A 12,931-nucleotide genomic window follows, 5' to 3' on the forward strand; every position below is an offset into this window, starting at 1 on the left:
GAGCATGCGTTGGCTTCAGTTCACAGCCTCTAGTGCAGGGCTGTCCTCACTTTCTCTGTGCAAGTAGCTGCACCTCAGAAAGATACAGCGGAAAATACTGCACCCAAGACCAAGCAGTGAGTCCCAGTAGGGTCACAGAGACTGCAGACCAAAATGTGCTGCAACCCTCTCTACAGCACTAGCAAGGCAAGCAGAAGCCTGGACAATGGAAGGAAGATGAATATTAATTAGGAGCAAGTTTTACTCAGATAAATAGACAAATTTACATTTTAGGGCAGAAATCAGTTTATCTATATTTTATGTATCATATTTCAGAAATTGAATACCACTCCTCTGCTCCTAAAACCCGATGTACTCATTTTAATACAATACACATTGAAAAAAATATTCCAATGCAGATTATAATAGGATTCTAAAAATTGTTTTGTATAATCTCTGCATGATATCAAAATCTTATTAAACATAATAAAAATTATTATGATGAATAACATGATTAAATGTTCCAGGTGTTGAGGCATGTAACTGTATTACTTTTCTGTAGTCTGGCAGTAAAATACCACATAGCTGTAGGGTAAAATGCATCGTTAAAACAAAATCCTTGCACATTTCAGGATGGAAGCTTGGCAGCTTAACTGAAAACAAGCTCCACTTAAATAATTTTTACATAGCCAAAAGGACAATATTCTCCGCAGAGCAAATATGCACTACAGTGTGGAGGCTGGAGACAGGAAACACGCTTGTGGTTTGGTTTGCTTCCAAGGCTTTTTGTTTTATTTTAACAAACAGCTGCAAGGTGTTTACTCTGAAAATTTAGCATGAGGGCAAAATTCTCTATTGGTATAAATTAGCACCACACATTTTGGTCATATTTTGCCTGTTCCCACCAGAAAATAAATTAGTGCAAGTTATTTAAATCCTATTGAAAAGCTCTTGCAGTGTGGGTGTCCTCCAGTTCTGCTATATAGCTCTTACAGCAATCAACAAGTTCAAGGGGTTTTGGTTCAAGTCCCCTTGAGCAGGGGGGAGGTTTAGGAGATGACATATGCACATGCAGAAGTCAATAAAAGTTTTTTGGCCTTTGGAATAATTGTTCCCCTGTTCACCACTGCAGCCCCCCCTCATTTTTACTGACTGACATAGTAGCAACACCTTGAGTTACTCAGTTTCCCAGTTGCACCAGGGAAATGCAATCCAGGCACTGTCTATCCAAACAGAGATTTCATTGTTCAGGCAAACAGAAAAACTCAAAAAAAATGATTAACCAAAAAAGTGACCTTTGGGGGGAAAAAAAGCAAAATAATTTAAAAAAAAAAAAAAAGGAAAAAGGTAGGATAAACAAAGGACAAAGAAAAGCCCCAAACTTAACACCCCAGCCCTGCAGTTCCTCACTCTTGTTGTCTGGACTTTTTTGAGCTTCTCATGGCCTACAAGAAGTCTGGAGGCACAGGCTACTTTTGCTACTTTCAACACAGCTTCTTCCTACCCATTCTGAGGAGGGATACAGGGAAGCACTCTGGGATCTCAGGTTCACTCATGTCCCATTAGAAGGATCAAGTATTATTTTAGTAGGCTGAAGGGATAAGGTTTCTGTTCTACCTTAATTTTTTTGAGAAGCAGTAATTGCAACTGAGACATTTAATCCCAGTTAATTACAATCGGGACATTTAAAAGCCGAGCTCAACTCCATTGTTTTTGACTTACCTCAAGGATGAAGCTAACCTTTTAGTCAAAAGGGGTTTACATATATCTTCTTGCAAACTGTATTACAAGAGTTCAGCATAGGTCATATAATAAGCCAGGAATTCTGGGCTACCAAAAATAGCTAGGACATGCTGCAGATCTCTACAGAAACAAGTTATTTCAAGCTGATGTGCACATGAACTGAAAAGATTGGTGTGAGCATCTTTAGAAATCCCTTGGGACCATCGTGTATGGCTGTTAATGAGCCTGCATGTATCTGCCTGTCCTATTGTCTGCAGCTACCTGTCTTCACCATGCTTTATCCTTCCACAAAGTACAGCTGTCATTGGAGCCACTGCTGACCAGCACTGCCTGTATCCCCAAAACATAACAGCAACTTGGGAAGAGTATAGAGAGGAAGTTCACTTGTGTAGGAATGGTGTGAGGAAGGCCAAGGCGAAGCTGGAACTGGACCTGGCAAGGGACACAAAGAATAACAAGAAGGGCTTGTACAGGTATGTCAGCCAGGAAAGGAACCAAAGAAGGGGTTCCCCCCTGTCCTAGTTAGGACAGCTGAGACCAGTTCATCATGGTATGGGTGTAAGCCAAAACTGTGTATTCTATAGCCTTCCATGCCATTTCCCAGAAATCGTTAGCAATAGAGGCCTGCGAGATAGGAAGATGTTCCTGTCCTCATACCCTTTTATGGAATTCCCCACTCTGAGGGAAGGACTGAGCATCCTCATACCCTTTTATGCAATTCCCCGCTCTGAGGGAAGGACTGAGCATTCCTGCCTGAACTGGAGAATATATAAACTTGGAGTTTTGGAAACTTTTTACCACTTGTGGGATCCAGAGGAAGACTGCAGATCACCGCTCTCAACCAGACTGAGACCACCATCCTCAACCAGACTGCAATCACCACTTTTGACCAGACTGCAATCACCACTCTTGACCAGACTGCAACAGCACTCTCACCAACAGGTTTTCCCCTCACTTTTTCCTTTGGACTCAAGGGGCCCAAAGAACACCACTCTGTTCATGCCCCAAGGTGCTGGGTTATATATTTGGGTTTTGTGGGTTAAAACCAATTGTTTGTCTGTATAATTGTACTTATTGTATTATTTTATTAAACTGTTATTCTGACTTATAATCTCTCTTTTGAGTTGAGTTCATTTCCCCTGCTGGTTTACCTTTAAACCAGCACACCCCTGATAAACAATGCTGATAAACTGGTAACAGCAGATGAGGAGAAGGCTCATCTGCCTTTTGCCTCAGTCTTCAATGGCAGTCTTCAGTGGTTCTCTTCCCACACCTCTCAAGTGGATGGACAGCAAGATGGGAACTGAGGGAGAAGAGATTCTCACTCTAAGAGAAGATCAGGCTTATGACCACCTGAGGAATCTGGATGTACATAAATCTATGAAACCCGATGAGATGCATTCGAGAGTCCTGAGGGAATTGGCTGATGTAGTTTCCAAGCCACTCACCATGACATTCAAAAAGTCATGGCAGTCAGGTGAAGTCCCAGGTGAGTGGAAGAAGGGAAATATTGCACCCATCTTTAAAAAGAGTAGAAAAGAGGACTCTGGGAACTAAGAACTTGTCAAACTGACCTCTGTGCCTGGGAAGATCAGGGAACAGATCCTCCTGGAAGCTATTCTAAGGCACATTGAGAACATGGTGGTGATTTGAGACAGGCAACATGACTTCACCAAGGGCAAGTCCTGCCTGACCAACGTAGTGGCCTTCTACGATGGAGTGATTACAGCAGCAGACAAGGGAAGAGCTAAGGATATAATCTAACTGAAAGGACAGATCACAGAATATTCTGAGTTGGAAGGAACCCACAAGGATCATCAAGTCCAACTCTTAAGTGAATGGCCCATATGGGGATCAAACCCACAACCTCACTGTTATTGGCACCATGCTCTAACCAACTGAGCTAATCTCAGGGTCAGTGGACTTCTGTAAAGCCTTTGACATGGTCCTCCACAACATCCTTCTCTGTAAATTGCAGTGATGGATTTGATGGGTGGACTGTCAGATGGATTAGAAATTGGATGGTCGCATCCAGAAGGTAGTGGTCAATGGCTCAGTCACAATGGACATCAGCGACAAGTGGTGTCCCTCGGGGGTCTGTATTGGAACCAGCATTATTTAATATTTTCATTAATGACACAGACAAAGGGATCAAGTGCACCCTCAGCAAATTTGCAGATGACACCAAGCTGAGTGGTTCAGTTGACAAACCTGAAGGAGGGGATGCCATCCAGAGGGACCTGGACAAGGTTGAGAAGTGGGCCCACGGGAATCTCATGGGATTTAACAAGGCCAAGTGCAAGGTGCTGCATCTGGGTCAGGGCAACCCACAGTATATCAATACAGGCTGAGGGATGAAGCACTGAGAGCAGCCCTGGGGAGAAGGACTTGGGGGATCTCATGGATGAAAGACTGACACGAGCCAGCAATGTATACTCAGCTCAGAAAGCCAATTGTATCCTGGGCTGCATCAAAAGCAGTATGGCCAGCAGGGCAAGGGAGGGGATTCTGCCCCTCTACCCTGCTCTTATGAGACCCCACTTGGAGTACTGCATCCAGTTCTGAGGTCCTCTGCACAGGAAGGACATGGACCAGTTGGAGCAAGTCCATAGGAGGGATACCAAGATGATTAGAGGGATGGAGCACCTATCCTACAAGAGAGAATTGGAATAGTTCATCCTAGAAAAGAGAAGGCTGTGGGGTGACCTAATTGCAGCCTTCCAGTACCTGAAGGGAGCCTACAAGAAAGATGAAGAGAGACTATTTACAAGGTCATGTAGTGACAGGACAAAGGGTAATGGCTTCCAACTGGAAGAGGGTAGGTTTCAATTAGTTGAAATTATTAGTTGAATAATTAGTTGAAATTATTTCCTAGGCACTGGAACAGGTTGCCCAGAGAACTTGTGGATGCCCCACCCCTAGAAGCACTCAAGGCTGGGTTGGATTGGGGCTGGTCTAGTGGAAGGTGTCCCTGTCCACAGCAGGAAGGTTAGAACTAGATGATCATCAAGGGCCCTTCCGACACAAGCCATCCTATGATTCTGTGTTTCTATGAACTGTGGGACACTGTGGGATGAACTTCACAAAGCCCCACCACAGACGGGAAGAGAGAATCTGCCCAGCCCTTGTACTGGCTTAAGTTTTTAAGGATCACTTCTTTAAGAGGGATGACCAATATGGGTGCCATATGGAAGACAGGACTGTCACTTCACCTGTCCCAGCTGTAACAGGAACAAATCTGGCTTTGGTTTGCCTCAAGGGCTTTAAACTATATTTTAATACTAATACTACAACACAGGAATTATCCTATTACAGAGAAGAGATTACTTGATATACCTGCTGTTGCCAGCTATTGCAAGCATAATGACCCAGATTCCTTATGAATAGCTGTGCAGCCACACGCACCTGTTTCACACTCTGAACTATCTGCCTACCTATTCAACAAGTTTTTTACATAGCTACTCAGGTATGTTAGTCAGAGGTTCCTGTGCTGCCAGTGATCTGAGCTGTGGAAAAAAGCTATTAAAGGATTTCCAATATCCCTACACCTTATGATGGTAGTTACCTGTTCAGTGCTGCCAGCAATCATGCTGTACTGGGATGCGTAAAAGCACAATTCCAGGTGTTTGGGAGCTCTCTGGTCAGCAGGAGAGCATCTAAAGAACAGAGGCACTTGAGAGGTCAGGAAGCCTCTGAGACGATGTTTTTTCAATCATGGTTTTAGATTCAGGTACTGAAATTATTACCATGTCTTGCCCTTGAGGCTTATTATCCTTTATTGGATCTAGCCCCTGATACTCAAACACTTAAGACATTGGCACAAAAGAGATCTAAAGACAGACTGTTATTCCCATGATATGATTACAATGCCTCACCAGCAGCTTTGTACACGAGGAAGCAGCTGGACCAAGAGAAGCAATATGTATCAGCCTGGGGAGAGTGTTCAATGTCTATTTAATGCTGACCCTTGTCAGAGGTGAGAGCACCAGAGGCTGCATATCAGCCTTCACATCATTAGAGCCTTTCTGCTTGTTTACACAAGATAAATGATCACAGAGCAGTCTGAAGGAGTTGGTCTGTGATTTCCTCAGGTATGCTGCTGCCCAAACTGCTTGGCCAGACTGTCATTTGGCGGAGATTTTGTTGTCTAAAATCAGGGATACACAATGGTTGGACAACAGCTGCATTCTGCCAGACCTCAAGGCCTAATCCAGAAAGTCCTTAAAACAGTCTGCAGCCAAAAGCACATGTGGACACCGAGACATCTGGACAAGCACAGCCCTGCACTCATCATGATGAGCAGTGCCTCTCACTGTCTTGATCTTAAAACTGTCACAAACTCTATCCAAAGGGAATCAGTTTAAAGCACTAGTGTTAAACTATTAGTCACGTATTGAAAAATTAATCCCTTATTTAAACTTCAATACCTTGCTTCCGAGGCTTCCTTCTGGTTACCTCTAGTCCTTTCCATTTAATAAAAAAAGCAACATATCTCTAGGATTTGCAGCTCATTTCAATCTTCAGATCACTATAAGCCAGTTTCTACATCATAAATGAAGAACTGGGGGGTTTTGTCAAAAACCAACATATGTACACATACACACACTCAAAACAAAACAGAAAAAACGCAGCAGAGGGACAGGAATCTCTAAGTTAAAAGGCCATTTGAGGCCTCAGAAAGTTCGTTTTGTTCCTTGTTAACAGTTAATAAAATTTTATCCCAGCTACTATTAGGTAAAAATAAGTTTTGTGTTCAAGCACATGGTTTAAGGAAATAATACTCCAGTGTCATAATTAGATTAAATCAAGCATGAATTAGAAATACTATAAAAATGACAACTTGTACAATATCATCACAAGTTTTTTTAATTATGTGCAGTTCCATTAAAAAGGAATAGAAATTTGATACAAAATAACAATTAAGAAACCCCCCAACACTATTTTTCTACAAATTCATATATCCTTACCTTATGACATACTGAGGGGAGAAATCCAGGAAATTTCTCATGAAGAAATTTCTGCCTATTCTGACTAAGCATAAAATGTTAAAACATCAAAACCTTTCGTGAAATGAAAAAAATTTATTAAAAATTCTGATCAACTGTTTCAAGGGTGAATTAAATCTAAAAATTAGACCCAGAAGCAAAGAGTTTTTCATTTGCTTTGTTGACTGAGTCTTTAGGAATAGGATTTCCCCTCTTTATTGATGACTAGCTGGAGCTTTGTGGAAAAAGTATCATAAATCAAGATAAAATGAGTGGTGACTGTATTCAATCCCTCACATTGGGAAACTATTTTGTGGGATTTTGTCCTTTTTCTTACTTTGATTCATAAAACAGCTCTTCTGTATTTTTGAGTGTATTGAGTCTCTCCGACAAAATACTGTAAGATGAGGGGTGGAGGACACAGGGCTGGAGGTGCTGCCACTTTGATTTTCATCTTGGAGGACCACTCTGACAACAGTGACAGCCCTTGTGCTTCCCAAAAAACCTCAAGCCCTGTGGCTTCAGGAAGACTTGTCTTGCAAGGACTTCCTTCCATGGCATGCCTCTTCTAAGGGTCAATGAAGGTGCCGTAGAGGCCTCATCCCTTGTGACCACACCTTTTGGGTGGCTGGGGGCACAGGAGGAGGCTTTAGAGATGCCGTTTCAGTCGTGTGGGTGAGTGCCCAGCATTACCTGCCCATCCCTTGCTATCCCAGTCACCCTCTCACCATCACTGGTGTGGCAGATGTGGTCCACACCAGGGAATAGCCCCAAGGCAGGGCATGGCCTTGACTGCCCCAAACAGAGGGAATCTGCCTCTGCTGCCGAAGGCACCAGCGTAAAGTGAACGTTTGCCCCATTGGCTTCTCCCCTCCCTGCTCTTCGCAGCTTCAAGGGAACCCCCTCCCACCCAAACTGTGGCATCAGCATTTGGAATGGGAGCAGGCTGGAATAGTACCTGTCCATGTTAACTCCCACTCTTGGTTCTGAGTCCACTCCTTCCTGCTGCTGGCTGCTCTGGAGGCAAACCCCCACACCTGTACGGCACACACAGAGACCGACACACATGGAAACTGGCACACACACACAGCATGACAGCCTTCGCCCCTCAGAGCCCCTCAAAATCAGCCACGAGGTGTCACCTGTCTCACACCATGCCAGGGCTGTGCCCTGCAGCAGGGTGACCCTAAGCCATGCCCTATGAGCCACCAGCAGTGGCACCATCGACTAGCCCGGCTGTGGCGGCCCTGGCCAAAGGTGCCGCTCTTCTGCCTGACAGGTGGTGACCGTGGCAGGGGGTGCCATTCACGCTGATTCTGATCTCACTCTGACAAACTCTGTCATGGTGCCTGTGGGGCTGTGTGAGAGCAACACCCACCTCAGCATTGACAGACAAGGGAGCAGGGCGGGGAGCCTCTTCCTCATGAAGGCCTCGTCCTGTATCAGCCGGTAAAAACGGCTGCGGCGTGAGGCGCAGGGGCAGGTGCTCCTTCTCCACCCCTCCGTGCCATAGTGCACCGGTGCTGAGCTTCACCAAACAAACACACCTCAGGAAATCACACTGTGAGGCAAAATTATTCACTATCATGGACGTGACTGAAGAATGAGCAAAATTATTGCAACCGAAATATCTACTTAACAAGCTAGTTGCTTGCAATGAGCTTTTATTCCCTTCCTCCCTGCAATCAGTTTTGCCTGAAACACCAAATACTCATCTTCCCTATAAAAAAGCCCTCTGGCAATTTACATTTATTAAAAGTCTCTATTTTTGTCTTCTTCTAGTCACATAGCTTGGATCATCCACATGTCTTCTGACTAAAACCCTGAAAACACAATGTCCAAGACTCTGGGAACACTCTGTATTTGACTAGCGCCAAGTGGAATGTATTACTAGATTACACATATGATCTTCGTTATCTAGGATATTTAGCCTTTGGCACAGGACCTCTGGAAGATAACATGCCAGAATCACTTACTGTGCACTGGGAGAAGGAAGAGCAGCCTCTCTGTGAATGGCATAACACTACTTCTACATAGCAAAGGGGAGAAAACACCTTGGAAACTTGTGAAATCCTCAGTTTTTACCTTCCACTTTTTCAACCATAAAAGCCACATAATAAAATTGGGTAGGGATGACATTTTAGGACCTTCCTTTTGGGGTTCTTTAGAAATTTGTTCAGAAAACCTTTTAAAAATATACTTCAGGGTTTTTCTGAACAGCCTCTGCTTCCAGTTTACACCAAAATAACATCATAAATATGCTTCATGGTGTAAAAGAAGAGTTGTTTCATTTTTAGTATTTTAACACCTTTACTGTGTAGAGACACAGATCTCTAAATGGTCGTGCAGACTCAGAAATTGTGAAATTATATTAATAAATTTCAGCATGTAAAAATATCACTTTCAGTGATCTGGTCAGGTGTGCAATAGAATAGGGGAAGCTGCCAGTGACTGCAGCACATAGTTTGGCTGTCCCAGTGAAATATCTGAGATGGAAGCAGAAGTCTGACTACACAGACCAAAAACCTGGGTTTTGTCACAAGTGAAAATTGTTTTGAGGGACAGCAGAACAAAGGCTGAAAATCTGACTTGAAACAAATCTTTATTATTCTATATTAACTTTGAGATGACAATACCTGATGCTTTAAATCCAGGCCTCAGACATTTCTGTTTCAAGCCTGTCATTTGTGTTGCACTGAACTATATCATTAAGCTGTGCAGGTTTCATTAAAGGACACCAAGAAAAACTAAGAGGAAAATTACAACTGCAGAACAGGTCCAGGGCCAAATATAACTAACCCAAATCTTTTGCTGATTTCATACACACTAATGGAGTAAACAATCAAATTAACTTTTCCTGTATCTGAGAAAAATACCAAAAGCTTACTTTTCCAGTGTATTTCTACTATAACTTTGCTTAAAGTGCTTCCAAAGAGGACATCCGATGATGTGGAACAGTCCTTACATGCCTATTCATCACAATTTTGTGATGAAAAAGAAGCTGTGCAGAAAAAAAGGAAGAGAAACAAGAACAGGAAGCAATGGACTAGTCTCCATATTTTCACCTCTTGGGTGTAAGGGCCCAAATTCCACTATAATAGCTGTACTATTTACTATGTTCCTCTACTGCCTGCAGGTACAAGTCAAGTGAGGCAGGGATTACAGCACGATTGGACATCCATGCATCAATGTGCCACACAGCCATTCCATAATTCTTTTGCAGGTCAAATATCTTGTATCTATCTTTATATGGTTGATGTGCTAAGGTAAGATTTGTAAGGAAGGCTGAACTTTCATTAAACCAAACGCTACAGCTGGAGAAAACAAAGACAAGCTTTTAAGCACATAAGATTTTCAGATCTACTTCTCTTTCAGGACTTGATAAGAGGACAATGGCACAAAACAAGCCTCTGCTATTTCCAGCTAGATCATCTTGCCTTGGTCACATCCTTATGACAGCTACAACAACATCACTACTCAAAATCCTTAATCCTCTGAATGCTAAATAGACATCTCCAGATGTCACAATGGTTTCTTTGAATAAATAGTATTAATAAACTTTAAAATGCCCCAAAGTAAGTCTGTCCAAAGCAGATGCCAATGCATTTTATGAAAATGCTCTGTATATAAACCAGGGACACCTGACATATAAAGTGGTATAAAAATACAAACCAACTTGGCTTCTAAGTATTTCCTGCCCTTTTAAACTTTGCACTTGTTCATTAATTTCAACAAATATTGAGGTGAGCCAGCTGCTGAGGTGAGAGCATTCAAATAAATCCCTCACAGATGTTTGTTAACTTCAGATAGGAGCTTTATTATCTACAAGTCATTAATCAACCATTAACAAGTAAGTGTTATGGAGTCCCAGTATTAAGGTTCACTGCCAGAGAAGAATAATGGATTTTGCAGACTGGCTGTGTCTACAAGAAGGAGAACTAAGAGCTGAGACAGGTCTGAGGTAAAACATTTGGAGGAGATTAGAAAACATGAGAAGTCATTTTGTTGCTCTCAGCTCTCCTTCAGAGAAAGCACTTCACAAGAGTTAAGCATTTACACAACAAACTGAGTGGAAAGATCAAACTCATCCATCAGTTCAGTGATGAAGAGGCATGTGCTTTGTACAGCCAAACAGGGAAGTCAGGCACAGGTGAGAATTGCTGCTCCTGTGAACAATAATAAACACCATCCAAAGTGTCACCCTCTAATTCAAAGACTCTGAAGCTACAAAACCACCTGCTCTGACTTCAGGGTCCTCAGACTTCAACCAATACCTCTCACAAAGGCCACAGACTTCAGTTCAACAGGAGCAGCTAAATTGTTGCATGCCACAGACAGAGGACAGACATGATTGAGGCAGCATCCATCAGTTATTAAAGCAGCAGGGTCGGTCAGGTAGGCAAAGCATTGCTCTTACTGCAGAACAAGGCAACAGTCCTCTTCACCACAAAGTTTCTGCCAACTGGCCTTAAAAGAAAAGTCCTTTCACAAACCAGAAATAATTCTGATCTGGGCTATACAAGCAAGACATATTTACGCTTCAGAAAGCGTAAAATTCTTAGGTGAAAACACACATACTGAGTGTGTATCACACTCGGTGCCTCTCCAGCTATCTCCAATTTCTGATACTTATGGAGCAGGCAATAAAACAAATTAAAAAGCAGAACTAAAGAAAAATGTTAATGTCTGAACCCCAGCAGGCAAATGAAATTTGCCTCTCCTATTTTGCAACTCTCATTTTTTTTCACAGAGTACTTTCACAGGTTTCTGAAATACTGTGGAGTTCTACATGATATCAAAGCAGGTACTAGTTAGATCAAACACAAACAACTTTCCAAAGCTCTGACTTCTTATATACTGACTACTTAACACACCACAGAGTAGGAAAAAATATTCCTTACAAAGCCATACTCTAATTTCCCTCAATAACATTTCTTCATAAAGAGCAATACACAGCTGGAAGCATTAACAGCCTGCCAGATGGTTCACTTCTCGATAAACACATTTTGTAAGTTTAAAGTCTAATGAACTGTAGTGCAGGGAGACAAAAGTTACGCATGCAGAGTGGTTCAAATGGCAGGTCAGGGCTGGGGCTGGACAGGGGACTAGCTCCATAGAAATTCCCATTTCTATGGCAGCTTTACATTGGCAGAGGGAGGAGGAATGGCTGATTCTGGCAGAGGACAAGGACAAAAAATGCTGAATGCTTAACACCCACATGCTCAGCCCCACAAGTGCTAATACTGGACAGGAGAAGGCTTGATCACCAGATCCTGGTCCACAGCACTGTCCTGAGTCAGCAGGTGCTTCCAGATCCCTGGAGAGCCTGTACCATTCAGCGGGCAATGACAGAAGAAACTTAGCTCAAATTAAATTGCACAGTTCCACAATAAACAATCCTGAGTTATGCCTGGCACTGCATAAGCATACAAGGCAAAAAGCAGGGAACATCTTCTTCTGCCCATGCCACCTCCCCAGGAGGCACTCACAGCCAGTCACAAACTATTTACAACTGAACAGCCCAAATGTCACATGCCCAGTTGCAAATTGCAGAGCAGCTTTGCCCACCCACTTGGGTACAAACAGCTTAGTGTGGCAGCACTGGGGAAACCCATGAGAGTTCTGTCACATCTTTCAGCAGGCTTTATAGTTGTACAGCTACCAAGCAGCATGAATTGTGTTCAACAGCCCGGCGTGGACAATAACTCAAAAACATTTCAAGTTTCGAGAATGAGCCTGAGAAAGTACAAAACAGTACAGCAAGCAAAACTCACTGACTCACCTTGAGGCCGATCTAGATCTGCTAAGTGCTTTGACAAAGATCAAAGATGGTGCAGACTGGCGTCTCTGGGCCAAACTCTTCATTTTCTGATTGGAAAGAGAAACAAAATGAAACCACAGGTGAGATTTGGAACAGTAATTGCATGCATACAGAATGGTTGCAGCCAGACTTCCATTTCAGACTATGGGAAAAAGGCTGAGTTACTGCCATCAGAAACCCTCGAGGGGGAAAATGGTTGTAAAATATCACCTTTGAGAAAAACAGGAGCATGACCAGAAAGCCGGTGATAAAGAAAAGCTGATTATTAGTGTCTATACACAGATATCTGTGGTACACTGCACACATGAAATAAACACCTAAAGATGGTCCTCAACCACTTTTTGTCCCTTAATAATTTATTGTACTTTAAATTTATCAGTTTTTCAGAGAGTGGCTTAAATTT

General features: G+C 42.8%; 1 protein-coding gene across 3 annotated transcripts in view; it reads right to left on the minus strand.

Moving 5' to 3' along the window:
- ARHGAP20 (Rho GTPase activating protein 20) overlaps window positions 1-12,586 on the minus strand; it is a 51,811-nt gene extending 39,225 nt beyond the window's left edge. The window contains exon 1 of one of the 3 annotated variants that reach the window (XM_008922741.2): window positions 12,490-12,586. In XM_008922741.2, coding sequence (XP_008920989.2) covers window positions 12,490-12,572 — 83 coding nt within the window. In that variant the 5' untranslated portion in view covers window positions 12,573-12,586. Of the gene's footprint in view, window positions 1-6,689; window positions 6,788-8,085; window positions 8,209-12,489 lie in introns of those variants that run through there. The other 2 variants (XM_018071539.2, XM_018071540.1) reach the window with 2 other exon arrangements.
- Between the last annotated feature and the right edge of the window lie 345 nt (window positions 12,587-12,931).

This window comes from Manacus vitellinus, unplaced genomic scaffold, assembly GCF_001715985.3.
Source record: "Manacus vitellinus isolate BGI_N305 unplaced genomic scaffold, ASM171598v3 scaffold_2_pilon, whole genome shotgun sequence".
In the NCBI taxonomy this organism is placed as follows: Eukaryota; Metazoa; Chordata; class Aves; order Passeriformes; family Pipridae; genus Manacus; species Manacus vitellinus.